The 22,154-nt window shown below is 44.5% G+C and overlaps 1 protein-coding gene across 1 annotated transcript in view; it reads left to right on the top strand.

Moving 5' to 3' along the window:
• Nucleotides 1-22,154, top strand: part of LOC113012614 (MAM domain-containing glycosylphosphatidylinositol anchor protein 2-like) — a 104,568-nt gene that overhangs the window by 68,010 nt on the left and 14,404 nt on the right. The window contains exons 7-8 of the mRNA XM_026152907.1: nucleotides 18,381-18,710; nucleotides 20,255-20,569. Of these exons, the coding sequence (XP_026008692.1) occupies nucleotides 18,381-18,710; nucleotides 20,255-20,569 (645 nt within the window). The remainder of the gene's footprint in view (nucleotides 1-18,380; nucleotides 18,711-20,254; nucleotides 20,570-22,154) is intronic.

The raw sequence follows: 22,154 nt of genomic DNA, 5'->3' as shown, positions 1-22,154 counted from the left end.
CCTCCCTCTGTCCAGTGGCGTTTATTCAGCTTCATGAGTCATCTCAGTGGGTGTATGTGTGCGCTGTTCCTCCCTCCGTGAACATGACTACCGTCACGAAAAACACCCAAATATTCAGTTCAAGAGAAAAGCAGTGAAACGTGTCAGGTGTTGTCATTGGCACCGTGATGGTGATTGTGCGCCACACTCATCGGCAGACACACTCACTGCTCGTCAGTGCTGCAGCTGACATCTCCCTCTCTATACCGCATCACAGTGGACGTCCGCTTTTTTAAGGGCTTCAGTTCCTGAAGTTATTTTCTCCGTTTCAGGAAATCCTCATAGACTCAGTGTGGAAGAGTGAGCCAGGCCAAGCAGCAAGAGGAGGTGCATCATGACCATAAACATTTGATCTGGACATAAATGAAAAAAGCACTGCTGCATCAGTGGATTGTGTGCATAATTAGTTTTAATTAGAAAGAACTACTCATCCCATGAGCCATGATCCCACAGTGAGCGGCTCCTTTTGACCTGTGATCCTTTTCACTGTGTTTGACTGAGTTTGTATGGCTGTGTGCTACGTACAGCTGCTGAGACAGTACAATGATGCAGTACCAGTTCCCTGTGAGTGGATCACATCATCAGGTGTGATAGCTTCCTTGTTAATAACTGTGAATTCCTGGTAGTTGACTGTGCATCGCTAATATTATGTCTCAGCCGCACAGAATAAGTAGCTAGCAGGGGTAGCGCTTGCTAACGTTAGCTGTGTCACCCTGGGTGAAATTTGACCAAACCCCCCTCAGCAAGTGTCACCTGGCAGCAGCTGTAGCGGCAACAGCATCATGCTGAGGCTAAAAGACTAAACTTCACCTGTAAACGTGCTGAACTGTAATTAGGGTTGCCAACCGTCCCTTAAAATACGGAATCGTCCCGTATTTAGAAACAAAAGTACACGTCCCGTATTGAGCTAATAAGGGACGCACTTTGTCCCGTAATACAGTGAGAATCAAAAGTAGTCTATAAATGTTTATGGAATTAACACTTTGTTTGAAAACATAATTCCCAGCCCCTCTCCTGCTTTGTGACCAATGAGCTGACAGCACACTTATGACAATTCGAGTATAACAATTCAGATTATCTCATTGGTCGAGGAAAGGTCGCTTACAGAGAAAATACCGGAAGACAACAGATGACCACAACAACAAGCATGGCCAACAGGGAAACAAACGCCGACACTGCGGTGCAAGTCTCGGACGACAGTACACCTAAAGCTGGGCAAACACTGTGCGATTTTCAAATTGCACGATTGACTCGCAGGGGTTAGAAGTATGTAGGTCACGATGCAGGTCTCACACTATACGGCCCGATGCTCTGATGCGACCTGAGAGCTCACACTGTGCCTCCATAAAATGAAGGTTATAACAGACAATCTGTCGCTCGCTCTGTCTTTCACTCACACAGACACACCACCATCAACTTTGCTAAATTGCTAATGAAATGGCCTGCATTTATATAGCGCTTTTCTAGTCCCTAAGGACCCCAAAGCGCTTCACACTACATTCAGTCATTCACCCATTCACACACACATTCACACACTGGTGATGGCAGCTACATTGTAGCCACAGCTGCCCTGGGGCGCACTGACAGAGGCGAGGCTGCCGGACACTGGCGCCACCGGGCCCTCTGACCACCACCAGTAGGCAAACATGGGGTTAGTATCTTGCCCAAGGATATTTGGCATGCAGCCAGGAGGCAGCCTGGGATCGAACCACCGACCTTCTGATTAGTGGCTGACCTGCTCTGCCACCTGAGCTACAGCCACCCTAATGAAAAACATGATCAGCCAGCTGTGATTAAGCAGCGATGTAGATCCAACTATTTTAACGGTTGTTGTGGTCGTGATAATTTTGTGATACCACATCGAAAAGGCTCGGATGAGCTTTCTAAAGTTCTACAAGTTGTGCCTCCATCACTTGTGTCCAGATCACACGCTGCACAGCTGTGCTGCTCCGTCTTTTTCACCGACGTTTACGTGTTTGCGCGTGCGCAGTGTGAGCGGCTGCGGTGACACCCTCACGAGCGATTGATGATCGGGAGCTGGTCGTGAGGTGTTAATCGCTTCTCGTTACCCCACGTATACTACACGACGCACGATGAAGGCCAAAATCGGTCTGATCACCAAATCCGTCGCACGACTCAGAAATCGTCTCAAAATGGGCCAAAAATCGCACAGTGTGAGCCCAGCATTAGAGCAGCAATGTTTGTTCGCTCAGAGAAAGAAAAATAGGCTGCAAAAGCACAGGGAGGAATGGGAAAAGGAAAACACCTGGCTGGAAAAAGTTAATATGGGCATGTGCAGTGAATATCAGCGCTATGTGGCCAGAAGTGTGATAATATAACTTATTTTGTGTAATAAACATCTGTAAGGATAGATGATTACAACAAATAGATGAATAATACATAAAAGTAATACATAGATGAATAATGATGATGAGTTAAGATGCGTAATCATGGGAACAAGCGGGTTTACAAACAGGAGCAGCTGATTAGCATTAGAAAAGCTGAAATAATACCTCAGCTGAAGCCAATTGTACTAAATGCACTATATGTGCACAGTTACAAGAATATTTTTCTTTCTATTGTTTTCTATTAATTTATATAATTTTAAGTTAAGCAGGACAGAGTTCTTTTAAAGAAAGATTTACTTATATTCTCAAAAGTTAAGCATGACAGGCTTCTGTTTAAGAAGGAGACCTGTTTTACTGTGTTAATGTTGTCATTTTGAGCTAAAAATAAACGGCTAAATGATCATTTGTTTCCCATGTGTTCATATCACAAAGAATAGAATACACATCTACTTAAATCAACTTCAAGTCAAATGGTTAAAAAATAATTTCACACACAAAAAAAGAGCTACCACACTGGGAAGCATAGCTGGACTGGCCATCGGGCATACCGGGCATTTGCCCGGTGGGCCGCTGGCGATTTTTTGTTTTTATGGGCCGATGGATTTTTTTTTTTTTATATATTTTTTTTTTAGGAAGGGTATATATAATGAAAGGTGTTGGATTGGCCAATTGGTCATGATCGACTCTGGGCTGGACCAATTACAGCCGAGGAGGCTGGATGCATCCTCCCCCTTGTTTAGCAATCACGTGATTTTCGTGCATTGCATGCCGGGAACTCGTGGCAAAACAATCCAAGTACCGCATCAAATGCAAGCATTTGCAGCACCGCAAAACGTTCATTCTCCGGTTCCAATACCTTCTTTTTTTTCTTTGCCGCACAAAAAAGGAATGTACAAAACAAAAGGAGAACAATGCCGGTCCGTACAAAGACAGACTCGATGAAAAGACAAAGAAAAGATACGAGGAAAAAATCAAAGGAGTGAAAGAGTGGACAAAAGACGTCAGCGTGCTGCCCAACTTTCACCACGCTCAGATTTATAATTATACGGTTCTTAGAGTGAGTGCATACACTCATGAAGTTTAGTAACTTCAGGTCACTGCAAGGAGCCCAGGTACAGTTTACGGACGGATGGGTACAGGACCTTGAAACGCACCGTGTAGAACGAAAGACTATTGTACATATCATAAGTTTACCAGTCTCACAAATCGTCTTCATAAATACACATTCATTAACAGTTTATTAATAGGACCTTTGAGCTCAACGGTAATTAATTAGTTGTGGAAATAATTTCTGGTAGTGTAACAGTGTTTATGTGGTATTATTCCACTTGCCACAAATATCAGTGTAATGGGGAAACAGCGCCCCCCCTCTCGGTGTGGCTGGCTGCAGTAATCGCTGCCAGTCTGCCGTAGCCATACGAGAGGTGAGTTGTATTGTTCCGCACACAATATAGCTAAGTAGTACAGACACATAAAACATGTTTGATTAGCTGAAGAGCACCGAGTGTAATAAGTGCTTAGTGGACACGTGTCCAACACCAGTTTTATATATTTTTCATTTGTTTATTAATGTGTGAAACTGTATGCTAAAGCGGAATGCTAATGAGATGTTCTGCCGTAGTGTGCTGTGCGGAGTGGTGTGTGGCGAGCCTGTGCACTGATAATACACCGTTGTTTCCATTCAGGAAATAAAGTGGCAACGATCGATGAGAGACTCCTTGTCTTTTTAAAAACACTACACAACGCAGAGTCGAGGAGTCTGGGCCGAACTGTTGCAGCGGGATGAAGCAGAAACCGGTTACAGTAGCATTACAGAAATGTAGCAGTGACAATAATATTGTATGTTGTAATCGCAATGGAAAATTAGTGATACAAACAACTGTTTTATCTTGTGAATAAAAGTATATGGTTTTGTCAGTGTACCATGGTTATAACAGAAGCGAAACGCAATATTGTGTCAGGACAATTCACTATTTATGCACAATAAATAAAGGAGCATAGCGCGACCATTTCTGTTCAGCGCCAGACTTGCTTGTAACCTATATCACCAATTATGTTAAGAAAAATGACGCATTAACTACAACAGCAGACTGACCTTTGTGGAAATGCTTGGAGCAGACTAACCTGTGAGCTGGAGTGTTCTGAGATGTTATATTTGGTATATCCAGACCATCCGTCGGCTCTTACTTCGGAAACATGGCTTAAAAATTTTCACTTCAACGACGTAATCCGATAAAAAAAAACGATCTCTTTACCCGTCGGCTTCCCGTGGCTGTCATGCGACCGGCTATTGCAGTTAATAATACAACAGCTTCTTGCCATTTTTTGGGTTTCTTTTTATCGCTGTGTAACTGAGTTCAATTGAAAGCCTGCGTGCGCTAGTACCTCTTGCCACAAGTTCCCAGAATCCTTTGCGGTTTTATCCCTGAATGACGTCACATTTCAATCTTTATCCTGGTGGGCCGGTCTCTAGTCAAAATGCCCGGGCCGATTTTTTGTCCCAGTCCAGCCTTGCTGGGAAGGGTGAAGACAACTGGGTTGCCCGGCCCTGGCCACGAGGTGTCCCTTATTTATTTTTCAGGGAGTTGGCAACCCTAACTGTAATTGTCGCGGCCTTTTACGTTCCAAACACCAAAAAGGTCCAAGAAAAGGCCGTGGGTGGCAACGGGAGGTTTGTTTTAGAACGCACTTCTGACTCCATTGTTTAAAAATCATATGTGGTTTATTTCGTGGAAAATTATAAACAAAAATCAGCCAAATAACTTCTTAAAACTTAAAATTAAACGAAAGTTAACTTAATTTGCTTTAACAACTTCAAAAGTGGTCAAAAAATCATTTTCTAACCCTCCCATCTTCCCATCTGACATTTGGCAAACAGAAAACAAAAAACCTCTTTACCACACCCATCCAGGGTGCTCTTAATCTCTTGATTAATGGGAGGGTCCATAAGCTAATAAACCAATCACTTTCCAAAAGCTTCTCCAATAAAATTAATTACAAATTTACATAACAAAACCAGGTCAGAATATTCTTACACCTTCAAAGAAAAAACAAAAATGAATACAAATTGCATTTTATAAACATTCAACAAAAATAGCCACAACAGTAATACACGGTCCTTTCCATCTTTAGCTGCATAAAATGTGCTGATTGTTCACTGGCTACTGTATCGTTTGCACCTCCACTTCACATGCAGTCTTTTCTGCTAACAGGCTGTGAGCAGGATTCAAAGGATGTCTCTTCCTCTTTACAAGTTTCCACTGGTGACTCAGGAGTTATCCACTCAACCTCTCACGAGTGTCCCTCTGGGGAGAACAAGTGCAGCCACTCTGCTACAAGTGATACTCAGTACACAGAGTTACAATCAGTTATTGCCTCATCCAGCAGATGATGGTGGATGAGAAGATTTCCCAAGCTTGTGCAGCGTCAGGTCGAGCTTTATCCAATCTGAGAAGGTTTTGTATCCAGAATGACTTCATACAGGTGTCAGGCGTAAACCAGTGCTTTGTAACTGTTTCTTTGCTGATGTGAATCCAGCAAATAGCACTTTGGTTTGAGTTGGTTTTAAGAAGATAGAATAGAATAGAATAGAATTCAACTTTATTGTCATTGCACATGCACAGGTACAGGGCAACGAAATGCAGTTTGCATCCATCCAGATTATTTACACAGAGCTATACAGTAGTGCAGTTAAGATAAGTGAGGGTGTGGATAATTTCTACAGTTCAGTCCATGTTATTATTGTGTGTTTGAGGGTACAGTTGTCCATTGTGGGTGTGTGTATGTTCAGTCCATGAGTTAACGTGGGTCAGATGTCAGGAGGCAGAGTTCAGGAGTCTGACAGCTGTGGGGAAGAAGCTGTTCCGGTACCTGGTGGTCTTAGTCCGGAGGCTCCTGTAGCGCCTCCCAGAGGGCAGGAGGGTGAAGGGTCCATGTGATGGGTGACTGGGGTCTTTGATGATTTTCCCAGCCCTTTTCAGACACCGCTTCCTGTAGATGTCTTTTATGGCAGGAAGTGGTGCTCCGGCGATGCGCTGGGCAGTTTTCACGACCCTCTGCAACGCCTTCCGGTCCGAGGCAGAGCAGTTCCCGTACCAGACTGTTATACAGTTGGTCAGGATGCTCTCAATGGTGCAACGATAGAAGTTCACCAGGATGTCTGCGGACAGGTGGTTCTTCCTCAGAGTCCTCAAGAAGAAGAGGCGCTGGTGAGCCTTCTTGACCAGCTTGGAGCAGTTGGTCGTCCAGGTGAGATCCTCGGAGATGTGGACACCCAGGAACTTGAAGCTGCTCACACGCTCCACAGCCGTCCCCTTAATGTGTGTAATGTATGTTTGCACTGATTGCCGATCACGCTTCAACTGAGTCGTCCTCGGTCAGAAGGAATGGTACTCCACAGTGATGTAGTTCAAATAACTTTACTAAAGAGGTGGCAGATGACATCAACAGGATGTACAGCGTTGGTAGGGAGGCATTACAGTATTCACATGCAGGTAACGGGGGTGTGAGTGTGTATATGGGTATGTGTGTGTGTGTGGTCATCTGTAAACAGAAAGAACAAACATTTGTATTAACCACTATGGATAGCAGTGTACCCCTTATACAGTACTGTGGGTTTCCAGCGTAATGTTATACAATCTGCCATAACCTCATGGCCACTAGATGGCACCCTAAGACCATAAATGAATTTCTGGCTTGTATATACATTGGCAAACCAGACCTCTGCAGATTGCAACGATTCAGAGAATAAACATAGTAAATAGTTACATCCACCTACAACCACAATGCTTGACAGTAAGTCGTATATGGAATGAAATATGGGCTGAACACAAGGCTGCCTGTAGTAGGCCAAACAAAACGCATCTTAGCGATAGCAATGGGACTAGCCTCTTAGCGATAGCAACGAGACTAGCCTCTTAGCGATAGCAACGGGACTAGCCTCTTAGCGATAGCAAATTACACAGATAAAGTCAACAAGCCTCACTCTCATCTTACAATACTCACATGGTAAGCACGCACGCAGTATTAACTCACACCGAATGCACGTTAATACGTTACTCCTCCGACACACCTCTCATCTGTGCAGCGCTGCGCTGAACACGTTCCCAACCGGAAGTACAGATACCGAGGTGCATCATGGGTAACGTAGTATAAAACAGCTACAGTGAACAAGCGGACTTTTAACAATGTGGATGGGTGGATGTGGGTCAGCATTCCTCCTGTAGTCCACGATGAGCTCCTTGGTCTTCTCGGTGTTAAGCAGCAGGTTGTTTCTGTCGCACCACTCAGCCAGACGATCCACCTCCTCCCTGTAGGCGGCCTCATCGTTGTCACTGATGAGGCCAATCACCGTGGTGTCATCTGCAAACTTAATGATGGTGTTGGAACCATCAGCAGGTCTGCAGTCGTGGGTGAAGAGGGAGTAGAGGAAAGGGCTCATCACACAGCCTTGTGGTACACCGGTGTTCATTGTGATGGTAGATGAGCAGCGGTTATCCAGCCGGACATGTTGGGGGCGGTTGGTCAGGAAGTCCAGTAACCATTTGCAGATGAGGGAACTGATACCCAGGTCTGTCAGTTTCCTGATGAGCTGTGAGGGGTGGATTGTATTGAATGCTGAACTGAAGTCTATAAACAGCATTCTGGCGTAGGTGTTGTTGTTGTCCAGGTGTGAGAGGACAGAGTGCAGTGCGATGGAGACTGCATCCTCTGTGCTCCTGTTCTGGCGGTATGCGAATTGGTGGGGGTCCAGGGTGGGGGGGAGACAGGATTTGAAGTGTGCTAGGACCAGCTGCTCTAAGCACTTAGTGATGATGGGGGTGAGTGCTACTGGGCGGTAATCACTGAGGCAAGATGGGTTGGAGTTTTTGGGTATCGGGACGATGGAGGTGGATTTGAAGCAGGCCAGTACCACAGCGTGGGCCAATGACAGGTTGAATATGGGTGTTGGACTTCCTCACTGGCAGAACTCAGGTGGTGAGGGTGGGCAGGTGCTTCTCCAACAGCATCACCATCAACACAGGAGCACCTCAGGGATGTGTCCTCTCGCCACTGCTCTACTCCCTCTACACTTCAGACTGTGTGGCCACCCATGGCTCCAACACCATTGTGAAGTTTGCTGACGACACAGTGGTGTTGGGTGCCATCTCCAACAACGATGAGGCGGCCTACATGGATGAAGTGAAGAATCTGGCATCGTGGTGCCAGGACAACCACCTCCAGCTGAACGTCAGCAAGACCAAGGAGCTGGTGATGGACTTCAGAAGGGGTCAGCACAGAGACTACAAGCCCATTATCATCAATGGAGCTCCAGTGGAGAGGGTGCAGTCCTTTAAGTATCTTAGTGTCCACATCTCCTCAGACCTGACATGGGCTGCCCACATTCAGGTCCAGACCAAAAAGGCTAGGCAGCGCCTGTATCACCTACGACAACTGAGGAAGTTCAGGGTCTCTCCAAAGATCCTCAGGATTTTCTATACAGGCGCTGTGGAGAGCATCCTCACACAGAACATGACATCGTGGTTTGGGAACAGCTGTGTGAAGGACCAAAAAGCTCTCCAGAGAGTGATCCGTACAGCAGAACGCTGCTGCAGGATTGCTCTCCCCCCGCTTCAGGACACCTACACCAGGAGATGCCGGACTAGAGCAGCGCAGATACTGAAGGACCCGTCCCATCCAGGCAACAAACTGTTCCAACTTCTGCAATCTGGTAGAAGGTTCCGCATCTTCCGGGCAAGGACAGAGAGACTCAAGAGGAGCTTCTATCCCCAAGCCATCCGTGCCCTAAACACACACACCCGCCCTCTCACATCATCTATAATTGACTGAGACAGGACTCTTCCAGACACTAAACCAAGGCACAATGTACATTTCAATTCCTTTAATTTTAAATATGTTTATATTGTCTATCCTGTAAAATAGTCAGATGTCTATTCATATTAATGTACAGAATTCACCTGCTTGCTGCTACTACTGCACATTCACCCAGTGTATATAATATATGTATGTATATATATATATATAATGTTCTTCCTCTACACCCCCCCCCCCCCCCCCCCCAATTTTTGCACATGTCGAGGAGCGTGTCAGGCTACATTTCACTGTGTGTTATACTTGTATAACTATGCATGTGACAAATAAAGAACCTTGAACCTTGAACCTTGATATGTCTGTGAGCACTCCTGCAAGCTCCCCAGAAGATGTCAGAGGCATCCTGAGAGCTCGGAAAGAAGAGCGTTTGTGAAGACGTTTCACCTCTGAGAAGCTTCTTCTGTTCTAGGGTCAAATGGTTTTAATTGTTTTCATCTTCATCTAAACTAAGTGCTGGTTGGCTATTTTCATCCTCTCTCTCGGATTGTTCTGGTTCAAACTGGAAAGGTTGAACAGGAGCCATTTCCAGTGCGCCGCTAACTGTGAACTGGATGCAGTGCAACCGTTTGACGTCACTACCCAGAGTGCATTGAGAAGTAAATAACAATGGCGGCCTACTGGTGAATCATTTTATATAAAATGTGCTTAAAAGGAAAACATCTGGTGTATTTTAATACCACATATATGTTATTGAAAGCACAGAGCATATTTCAGCTCAAACATGTGTTAACAGCCGGGTTCCCTTTAAGGACACGCTGCACGTGGTGATACCCAGGCTAATAACCATGTGGGAATTACCTCGTACGTGCAAACAGCTTTATTCCCACCACCTGTGTTAGATTTGGCACTTTTCATAGATCTTAATAAAGAAATGGGAACAAATGTGTTTTTGTTTCCAGCTGGTTCTTTGCTAAGTTGTCTGTTATATGTAGTTACAACACTGGTTCAACTCTTAGTTGTTTTATGAATGAGTCATGGGTCAATATTAAGTGGCTTCATTAAACAAAGGAGAAACAGTGAAAAAGCAGCCAGTGTCCACAGATGAAGCTGCAGGCTGTCAGAACAGCAGCGTAGTATAACGAGCTGTGAATGTCAGAGTCATTCACACGTGTCACCATTTTTCCTGCCTCCACACATAAACCTGACGTTACTGTGTATTTGCTCCCTCATTGATCTCACCACATGACAGGTGACATTTATGAGCAGCTAATCAGTCGGCAGTGGTTTCACGGTAGAGCCGACGCAGCGCTGACAGCACATGTATGTGTGCGCAAAGGACTCGTTTCATCTCGAGCATGTTGTTCTCTTTAAGCTGCTACAGTACAGCACTAACATCACACATACGACTGTGTTCTGACAGAGACGGAGCTATGTGTGCGTGTGTGTGTGCACGACTGCATCCACCTCTAGTTATGCAACAGACCTTTTACTGACGCAGTAAAACACACACGCAGCGTTTTGTTCTGAGGCGTTCTTGCTTTAATCTTAATGAACAAGGACAATCAGCTGCTCGCCTCACACACTGCAGCTATTTATACACACACACAGTCAGCATATGTTAAGGTATTTGTAGTGATTTGGGGGATGGGTTTCTTTGTCTTAATCCTCATTTTGATTGGTTACATGTATCTAAACCAGGCAGTCAGTTTTGGGGCTGCGACTTCCCTTAAAGGCAAGTCCTTCAAAGTACAATGTAAGGTTACGATTCAACTACCCAATCTAACTGTTAGATTTGTATTGTTGATTGTCATTTATGCTTAGAAATATTTACTCATATATGCTTAGAAGTGTATATAATCATTGGTGAATTGAAAGGATGTTTCATCCTAAAGTAACAGCTCTGTGTAGCATGAAGGGGGAGTGCGTTCACTCCCTCTACAGAGTGTTCCGGCATAGATTACACACCTCCTAGGAAAGGCCGTATCTTCTCTTGCTGATATATGGTATAGCAAACACACGTATATCTGTTTAAGTATAAGAGCCTTTTGTTCAGATGGACCGCTAGACTCCTGGCACCAGCTTTGGGGAGTCTTCACAGGGTCACATCTGGACCTCACACACACACACACACACACACACACACACACACACACACACACACACACACACACAGTATTCTTTGTTCACATGTATACCTATGTAAGATGTCATATGTTAATGACCCAATGCATATTCATGTAACCACAATAAAAGGAGTGCTATGGGGAGCCTGGCTGAGAGTCTGATGGAGGCTAGGTGGTGGGACGACACTTGGCTCCAGCCAGATTTCCCTCATGCATGAGTAAACCAGCCTGCTTGTGTCTTGCTTTGCAGTGTAATTATATTGTCTTCAACGTTCCAGCGGATAGGTACAAGCTACAAACCTATCACTAACAATAATTGATAGGTTTGTAGCATAAACCTATTCGCTGGAACGTTAAGACAATATAATTACACTGCAGGCAAGACGCAAGTAGGCAAACTTCTTCATGGTACTCGTGCACGGGAGAGAACCGGACAGGCACCGTTCCTTCGCTTGACCCCAGTAGCTCTCGTCCGTTCTCCCGTATCACTGTCCTTTTATTGAGGTTACATGAATATGCATAAGTTCATTAACATATGACGTCTACATACACAAAGAGTACCTTGCCTGTGTGTGTGTGTGTGTGTGTGTGTGGGGGGGGGGGGACTGCTGATCAAAGGGTCAAACATCCTTGGTCAGGAAGAGGGTAGCCTCCCCCTCACCCTAGATGGTTCATCCTAGATAACACGGTGAGGAAGTCCTGCAGTTCATCTAAACAAAGAGCACTTAGACTAGAACAGACGCAACTACGTTAATCCTACCATAAAATAATAAGACACGGTATGACCTCTCATGCTCCCAAAGTGCTGTCTAATACACACAAAGTTTGCAGACTATCAAGGATCAAAACCTCTACCAATCTACAACTAATTACAAAACTCTAAGCATATATAAGTAAATATTTCTAAGCATAAATGACAATCAACAATACAAATCTAACAATAATCATTTTGCAATTAAGCATATTAATTTGACAACATCCAAGGGATTTGAAAGAACTTAAAATTAAAGTCTCTATTTGTCTTGAAGAAATCAAAACTATGTCCAAGTTCTTGGCCATTTTAAATGTTCTACTGCATTTATTGCTACTGAGTTGTTTTGGGAGTTTACATGCACATCATTCATGCAGAGAAACTTACAACAAGAAAAAAACAACAGCAACAAAACATCTGTACTATTGAGTGTTTGTTACCAGCAGTAAGGCAAGAACTTTGCTTCCAAATATGTTCACTGGGAGGAAGTCCCTGGTCCCCCGTCTTCATCTTGGTCTGTTTTCTTATTGCATCGTGTTTTTGTTGCCTCCATACCTGAAGGAAGACACTCGCTCTCATTGAGGAATCCGAATTTTGCAGATCAAATTTTTGTGACGTTTCAGGCGTTTCTCATGATGCAGCCGCAGCTTGGTTAGTCATGACTAAATAAAGTTAAATAGGCAAACATTAGAAAGTTAACCTGGTTTTTATATTCTATTTAAATCTAAAAGGAAATTTCTAACTTCAACTATGAATTGTTACCACACATAATTTGAACATAATTAGTAAGGGTTCATTTCATTTGCAGAAACGATCCAACCTCTGAGCCAAAACTATCGTAACAGATTTCATTTAATCATTAATAAACACACTGCTTTACCTACATTAGGACCAATCAAAGTATCCTTTACCTCCGGGCACCAATAAGTACAGTATTAAAGATCTGTGCGTGATAAGGCAAGCTGTACGATTTTAGAATGGATTTCTTAATTTTAATTTCCACTGATGTTACGAGTCGATTTAACATGAATGGTAAAGGATAGATTTCTCACCTTAGTCCTGATTTTGATTGATATATGTGCCATATTTCTTAATCTTAGACATATTGATGTAGTACCAGAGTACACTGATCATTAAAGGTTTTGTCACTGATCTCAAGGGTGGATTTATCCTAAGTACAAAAGCATGCCTGTGTTTAAAAACTATAGTCATTGTTACACCTGACTCATTATTGTTGGCGGCGTTTCTACACAAATACACTCCGCTTTAACCTAAATGGGGACATTCAATGGGAAACTTTCTTTAGGGAACTGGTGAATACAATAAACTCTGATTATTAAACATTTGCTTGTGTTAAGGCAGACCTTCCCAAAGTGTGGGGCCCGCCCCCTAGGGGGGGCGCAGAGCCATTGCAGGGGGGGCGCGGTATGAAAAGGGGAAAAAAACAAAAACAAAAAAAAACAACGCTTGTGCACTGCTAGCATGTTAGTCCCCAACCCCGGGCCACAGACCAGTACTGGGCCGTGAGTCGTTTGGTACCAGGCCGCAAGAGTTGAGGCTCGAATGTGAAATTTATGGTTTTCAGGGTTTTTATCGTTAACTCGGTTTCCCTGGGTCTTTCCCGTGTGTTATGAAAGAATTGTAAAGATTTACACGTTACCATAGCGACCAGAGAGCATAAAGGGGCAGAGAGGAGGATGTTACTCAGTGTTACTGGGGCATTTTAGGAGGAGGCTGCTAATAAAGTTATACAATTACACAGTGAATTCGGGTTTATTATTATATTTACAAAATACCACCGTTTGTGTCTCGGTCGTATCATATTATATGGTTGTATTTATCGGCCACACCTTAAAGGCCGGTCCTTGAAAATATTGTCTGACATTAAACTGTCCGTGGTGCAAAGAAGGCTGGGGACCGCTGATCTAAAAGGTACTTTTGAGGCCACCATCATTTGCAGCTGTGGATCGTCTTCTTGCACAGACACGCTCTGTTCACCTGGTTTGTTCACGAATGGGCCGTGCATCCATTCTTTTGAAGTTCGGGGGCTTTTTGTGGTTGGGAAGTACCGCTTGAACTCTTTTGAAAGCAGAGATGTGTGGTCTCGCACAAGCTGGGAGAATTTTGCCTCCATCTCTTCCCAAGGCCCTGCTAATGCTTGAAACATGTCAAATATCCCTCTGTGCACTTGGCAACCCCACAATTCAAGTTTGGCTTTGAATGCAGCTACTTTGTCAACTTGAAGGGACGATTTGCGACCCTGTCACTGAAATGTGCTGCTGGTTAGGACTTGTTTTTCCTGAAAGAAACCTCAGCAGTAGCTCTTGTAACTCCAACTCTGGCCAACGATGGACAGGCAGCCATCCTTTAGCATCCTTTACCATTTGTGCCCAACATCCATCTCTGCATCCATCAAAGCTGCTCGAGCAGATATGAGTGTAGGGGTGCTTGCTTTGATGTAGTTCATGACTTTAACTACGTTATTCAATATGCCAACATTTCCCTGTGAATGACACACAGACTCACATGAATAATGGATTAACAAAACAAGATTCTGGTGAATCGTTGCATATTCATACAACAAAGTGATTTATCCAAGATAATCTGAACGTGCTGGTGAGTGTGAACTGGTGTAACTGGACCGCTTTATACATCAGACATCGTCCTGACGATCCATCATCATCAAGATTTCTTTGCTAATGCACTAAAGGAGCTATAAAAACTCCTACAGACACTGATCACACAGATTCAAACAATTCATGTACAACAAACATGAAAATGTGACACGAGTTCTGTAGGATCAAAGGCAAAGCATCATCGATCCTGTTTGTAGTGACAATAGACAGTTTTAGTGTTACACTGGTGGGTAGCACTGTTGCCTCACAGCAAGAAGGTCCTGGGTCCACAGCCGCCATGTAAGTGGCGTCAATGCAAACATCCTCTGTTGGTCTCACCCATTTTCCCAGTGCAGCATTCATCAGTGTCCAGATTGGAAAAAGTAAGCAACATCTAAAACGCAGTAACTCGTTTACACTTCTTTAACCATCTTGAGCAGTAAAGTCTCAGTTGGAGCCACTTTGGTACTTTGTAAACGTTGTTATTTTTTCATCACCTAGAATGACGTCTGCAATGAAGGAATCAGAAAATGAAGCGTTTTCATCACGCGTGATGCCGCGGATCAGTCTGGACAGAACAGTCGTGATGAGGGTAATGAATCCTGTCAGCAGTTAGAGTGAAGAGCAGCACGTTGCTGTGGACGGTCCCAGGATTAAACTGAACAAATGGCTTCAGTAATAATTAAGCCCCATTCAGACGGATTAGTTGCTCTACAGCAGGAAGGGTGATTCTAATAATTTAAAATATGAAGAGACAAGACAAAATATGTGGGTGTCATTGCTCTGATAGGAACTAATGAGATACTGACGTGGGAAACAAGCCTACACAACGACCATTGTGCCACCAAACAAATTACTGAGTCAGGGCTCCAGACTAACCTTCTGCCACGGTTTTTAAAAAAGGCGCACCACTAACCCTAACCCATTCCCCACCAGTTAGGCACACCCAAATTTTTCAACTGCATTGCTTAACACCGCAGTTTTACATGTGCACTTTTTTGTGGGGGAAATTGCCGTCCACACAGACAATATTAACTTGTAAATGATTCACTAACAATGTTGTCAACACAAAGTTCTTTATTTAGAGCACATTTCTAAGGAAAGATAAGTTACTGAAAAAGTGCTTGTGCTTAAAGTGCGTTGGCACTCTTTGGCAGTATTGTAGACAATGTTAAACTTAATCATCACATCGGCTCCTCTGACGACCTGCTTGCCGCTGAAAGGCAGTGTTAGAGGGGACACTTGGGCAGTTATCGCAGCATATAATGTGTTTCCTGGATACACTGTGCTTTTTCAGCATTCAGAGGTTGATGGCTCCGTGTCAGAGCTGGCTATGAATTTCAGACAGATCAGGCCTTAACTTAACAAAAAATGTATCAATAGTTCTTTTCATCTTTTCTTATTACCCACAGCTACATCCCCTCTGTCAGGCCTAGGCTGCTCATGAGGGCTGGGCATCATCACTGATTTCTATATTCAATTCTGATTCACAAGGTCCTGATTCGATTCAGTTTTGCCTGAGACAGTCAGAAATATTATAATTCTGATCATTTATCAGAACTGATACATGTGGGACTTTGACAGAGGTGTGAGCATGACAGTAGAGGCCTTTGTGTCAAAGTAACTGAGGATAAAACAGAAAAACATGAAGGAGATTTTCCTGGCCTGGATTTTTATAGCAGAGAAACTTAAAAATATTCTGCAATATTGCATAATTTGAAAAAGTTTAAATTTCTTCAGTAGTGAACAGCAGAAATGAGGCTTTCTTGTCTGAGGTCATTTAAGTAACAAAGACAGCAGCCGGCAGCGCTGTAAGCAACGGTAGACTGATGGGTAATAAGCGAATGCAAAAAACAGAGATTTGAGACGGGAAGCTGTTCTTGACGTGCAGAGAGAGAGAGCTGTGCATGAAGTGCATTTTATCGTGGTGGAAGCAAAACAGCAAAAGTCAGAGTGAATTAATGGCGACATTTATCAAATGTGAATTGTAGCACGATATATACATAAATGTGTGTGTGTACAGGTACGAACCCTGTGAGTAGACTGACTTAGCCTTAGCTAAGGAAGTAGAGCAGGTCATCTGCCTGATCTAGATCCTTCTGCCCCAGTCTGCATGCCAATGTATGAACTGAATCCTGAGGTCCTCCTGATGCACTGTTAGATAGAAAACAAGTGCTCGGGGCTACGACACCTGTGAAGGGCTTTGAGTGCTCCACCAGCAAAGAACCAGTCAGTTTAAAATGGAAACAATTGTGAATTCAATAAGTTAAATCGAGGTGACGCAGATACTAAAAATCTCAGAGGAGTTCGATTCACAGTGACTACAACCTCAAGGTCAAAGGTCAACTTTTTGGAAAATCCTATGAATGCTTTAATTCAAGGACAAAGTGGTGCAGCATTTAGGTGTGTCTGCCAGGAGGGAGCACTGCTGTCATTATTTTGAGCTTTTGCTGCAAACTTTAAAAAGTATATTAACCTCCTGGGACCTGCGCCCACATATGTGGACATCACATTTTGGGTCATTTAGACCAAAATACTGTCCACGAGGACATTATGCTGCCACTGTTCCATCAAAATTTAAAACGAATAATGTGTGGCTCTCATTGTTCTTAGGAACAAAAATCGGGTAAAAACAAATCTGGTGATTCTTTGTTTTTAGATTCATCGGGTCCAATATTCAAACATCAAAGAGAAATTAAAAATGCTGCTGTGGGAGAGTTCGGGTCTTTGGAGGTTAAAGATTTACTAAATACAATTTGAACCCCAACGAAACAAGAGCATCCAGGGAAAGCTGTGGATGCTCTGAAAGATGATCATAAAACATCCAACCCCTGAGTCTTTATATAGAGGGGTACTTTGTAATATAGCTAACATTTCTGTTCAAATGCGCGCGTGACAGATGCTAATAGATAGTAAGAACCTGACTGGTCGTCGCAAAAATTCAGTTGCAGGTTTTGAGTTGGACACTGTTCATAAATCCGTCAGGTTGATGCTGCAGCCTTTTGAATAATTTAAGGACCTGAGTTCCACAAAACAGCGGTTGTTTCTGGTAAATGTCAAACTTGTTGGACCCTCCGTCGGCTTGCTGCTGAACTGCTGCTCTTTCAGTTCATTCCTAGGCTCAGATTGGCTCATTGAGTCAGATACTCTGTTCGGCAGTTCATCGTTTTTGATATTCATCTTGGTCCACGCTAAGGCTGTCCCCATAAATACCCCCAAATATCACCTTTATTTGGATACATAGTTGACAGCTAACTCACACTTGTAATAAAGTTACTCCTTTTCAGCTCCTCTTCACACACTCGTGTTTGATGTCTGGTTTTAAATTTACCTGGCAGATGAATGGTCTGTTTTTGTCCTGCTGGGAGTAAAATTATTTATGAAGAATAAAGCTGAACGCTTGTTGTCGGAGACGTTCAAGGACTCACGCTCCCTCAGATAAAGCACGTTGTTTATTTCAGTCGCACTTATTTAAACGGACACTCAGCCCTCACTTCCACAGACACATCAAACCACAACACCTGAGCATCTTCATCTTCTTTACTGCATCTTCTTTGTCAACTTACAACCGGATTGTTCTCTGAATATGTTGGAAGTTCGGTCAAGGACACTGATGTGTTTTAGTGTTTGTGTCCTCTACTTCATCTTCTCTGTCCCCAAATGTTTGTCTTTCTTTGTCCATTATGTCACGTAGGTCTCCGTAAAGGTCGCTTTTGGATCACACCTGACCCTTACCACAATGATGACAATATCCAGATTGGACGGGAGGTGAAGATCAGCTGCCAGGTAGAGGCCACGCCCCCAGAGGAACTGCAGTTCAGCTGGCTGAAGAACGGGCGGCCTCTGAGGAGTTCAGAGCGGATGGTCATCACCCACACTGACACAGACGTCTCGCCGGGAACCACCAACCTCGACATCATCGACCTCAAGTTCACCGACTTTGGCACCTACACCTGTGTGGCATCACTAAGGAACGGAGGAACCCCAGAGATTAGCATTGATGTCAACATTTCATCCACCACAGGTGAGGCCAGCTCTTATGGTAGGTGGAGTTAACAAACAGCTGCCAGCTCAAATATGCACGCTAATGAAATACACACTAATCACAGCTGCCCCGGTGACTTGGCAGCCCCTTCGAAGCAGCTGTTGTGATCAACGCTAGAGCCTGATTGGACATGGGGCTGCGGCACTGAAGGCCAAGCAGTCGGTCACCCCTGAACCACGCTCAGCCAGCTCGTCAGCTCTACATAGGGCAGCTCCTCACAGCTGCTGATGACAGGCATTCAGATAAAGCGTGAACTTTGCCGCACACAGAACTGAGGCTGATTATAAAACCGCCCACTCCTCATATCGGGTTTTCAGAAATAATATCTTGCAGCTCTGAATTGTTTTCTTTGAACCTTGTCATCTGTGACAGCTGTTTGACGCATCCTGCATCATTTCAAAAACATACAGTGGGAATGAACTCATGTACACTTGTCACTGGCTGGTTTCCTCTGTGCCACCAAGATTAAAATAATAGTTGTTTAGTCCTTGAACTGTGGTACAAAGCTCTGAGCTTCTGCAGATACAGAGAGGAGCAGACCTTCAGACAGATGTCAGGCAGATGAACGACTGCCGGCGGCTTCCTGTTTGTTCATGACCTTGGCAGAGTGAAAGAAACAGTCAGAGAGCCCGAGAGGAGGCGGGGGTAATCGAACTCCCGCTTTAGTCCAAACTGTGCGTGACGCCTGCTGACGCATGAAGGTCACGCTTGGGTCACTCCTGAATCCCCATAAGGAAAATAAATGCTAGAACAGTCCAGCAGCTCTCTCAGTGTCACTCTAGACGAAGGACGAGTTCTCCATCAGACACGAAACAAAAACATTTTGTGTGTGGAGGCAAAGTTAACCTCACAGATGAGTCAGAAAGCAAAGGCATTATACCCACTGCAGCCTTATGAGGGGCGCCACAGCAGGACGCTCCACGTCACCCTCCTGGTGCGCCTCCTCCAGCTCGTTAGGCAAAAGTCTGGATTAATGCTCCCTAATTAGAAAGCACTGGACTTTATTCCTCTTCCTTCAACAACCACGCGCGGTATGAAAAGAAAAGAAAACACTTGGACACTGCTGGCATCACGGACAGGTTTTTGACGGGGCGCCCACACCAACGCAAAGCAGGAGACGAAGCATCGCTGAATCGTCCACACGTGAACGCAAAAAAGGAGTTTTTAAAAACTTGTTTTCGGTGATTCGAAACGCCGTTTACGTGGACGAAAGGTCCAAACGCATAGAAACGTTTTTAAAATACCCGTGTAGGTGCGGACGCAGCGTAAAAGAGTTAGTAGCTCATTTATTTGATTTATTTATTTGTAATTTAATGCAGTTTACATTTTTAGTTTAAGTGTTTACTAAATGTTTGAAGGGTGAAACAAACTGCAGTGGAGTTTGAAACAAATATGTGCGTGTGTGTTTGGAGGATGTGTTTGTGTGCGGGGGTTTCTCATGCACAGCTGTAGACCTGCTCCTCTTTTATTCTGAAGGGTCCAAACCTTGGCAGTTAGCAGATATCCTGTCTCTGTCCCTGTAGTTCCTCCAGAGCTCACCGTCCCCAGGGGGCGCTCTCACCTCATCGCTCAGGAAGGCGACACCGTAGACCTGCAGTGCCTGGTCTCTGGAAAACCCAAACCCATCATCCTGTGGTCTCGGGTGGAGGAGAGCGGGGTGGCGGCGGCGGCAACGGCACTGATGCCAGACGGCTCCGTTCAGACGGAGAGCTACGACGGCATCCTGAGGATCAGCAACGTGACCAGAGAGATGAGCGGGACGTACCGCTGCCAGACGAGCCAGTACAACGGCTTCAACGTCAAGCCCAGAGAGGCCTTGATACAGTTGGTGGTGCAGTGTGGGTAACACGCATACGTCACTCAGCCGCCACACACACAGCTCCACGATGTCACAACATTCAGAAACATAGTTTTATTCATCAGTGAGCTGTAGCCAGGAAGCAGAAGGCTGAGTCAGTTTCTCAGGCATCAGGATTCCCAGACAAAGTTCTTGAAGTTCTTTCATGTGTCTCGGAGAACGTGGAGGCAGATCTGGGAACAAACCATCATTGCTCCTGTAACAGGTGTTCATTCAAACTCAACGTGGCTCCTCTCACTGACGTCCACTCAAAGAGTTGAGTTTACAGGCTGGCTACGTTCACTCTGCAGGTCGTGATGCTCAATTCTGATGTTTTTGTCTGCTTCTTCACACTACAAATAAAATGCGACAGCAAACGCGCTCTAGTGTGAACGCTCAACACGCCCGCATGCGCAAAAGAAGACGTCACACACAGCGCGCTCTGTTTAGACCCAGAGCAACAGCATGTTTGACTGATGGCCTTAATATAAAGACTTCGGACTTTACGTTTCCCAATTTTTGCTTTAAGTTATTTTGTTATTTACATAATAATGTAAATAACCTAATAATGATCCTTATTGCTGTTTTAGAGAGGAGCGCTGTTTCAAAGGATAGCTGCAGATTTCTGTCAGAATCTGCAGATTATACAGAACAAATAAAATGTTTACGTTGTCTTCCCAACAGTTTCGCTGGATGTCCAGGAAGCGTTCACCATGTCTTCTCCGGCGCTGATAATTGGCGCCTGTCTTGTGTCGGTGACGTAAAAGACGGATTTAATGCGACCTGACCATCAAGCAGCAGTCGCTTTCTGAAACATCGGATATGTGTTGGATTCAGTACCACACACGAAAGTGACCCAGATCAGATTTGAAAATATCAGATTTGTGCCGTTCACACTGTCACACCATGATCGGATAGATGGTCGCACAGGGTCAAAAAATCGGATTTGATGCGCTTTCGCCTGCAGTGTGAACGTAGCCTATGAAGTGTCCAAAAATCTGTGAGGGGCACGTTTGCTGAGCCTGGTAGATGAGTGAGGCATTGACACCACAGCACTTCCTGCAACAATAACTGTAATTAACAGGAACTCTACTTGATTTTGTTGCTGTAATGAGCTGAGGTTCAGCTCCTGCAGGACTCGTGTACGTGATTATTTATCAGAGGGGAAGTCTGTTATGCATAATTACTGCACGTTTTCCCGTCAAAGATCTCCTTGCAGCTCACACCGTAACATCTGCTGCTCATGTAAACAGCCACCAACAACTGCTGCTTTAGCCCCTAAAATACCCAGAATGCATTGTGGAGCTGACTCCTAAGCCCTGCAGAAGAAATGTCACACTGATCAAACCGATCACCAGAGCAGACAGCTCCAGATCAGTTTGATACAAACAGCAGATCAGTTGAAAGACACACCGACAGCTGCAGCTCAGCAGGTACGCGTTTCACCGCCGCGGGCGCTCGGGCCGATGCTGACGGACACATGCTGCCTGCCTGTCTCGGACAGAACTGAATCCACCACCTTCCAGTCACGCTCTGTCTAACCTGCAGGCTGCTGCGTCGCACAAAATAGCATCACAGGATGTGAC

The sequence above is a fragment of the Astatotilapia calliptera genome, chromosome 19 (assembly GCF_900246225.1).
Source record: "Astatotilapia calliptera chromosome 19, fAstCal1.2, whole genome shotgun sequence".
NCBI classification, from domain to species: Eukaryota; Metazoa; Chordata; class Actinopteri; order Cichliformes; family Cichlidae; genus Astatotilapia; species Astatotilapia calliptera.
This window is presented reverse-complemented; position numbering and strand designations above follow the sequence as displayed.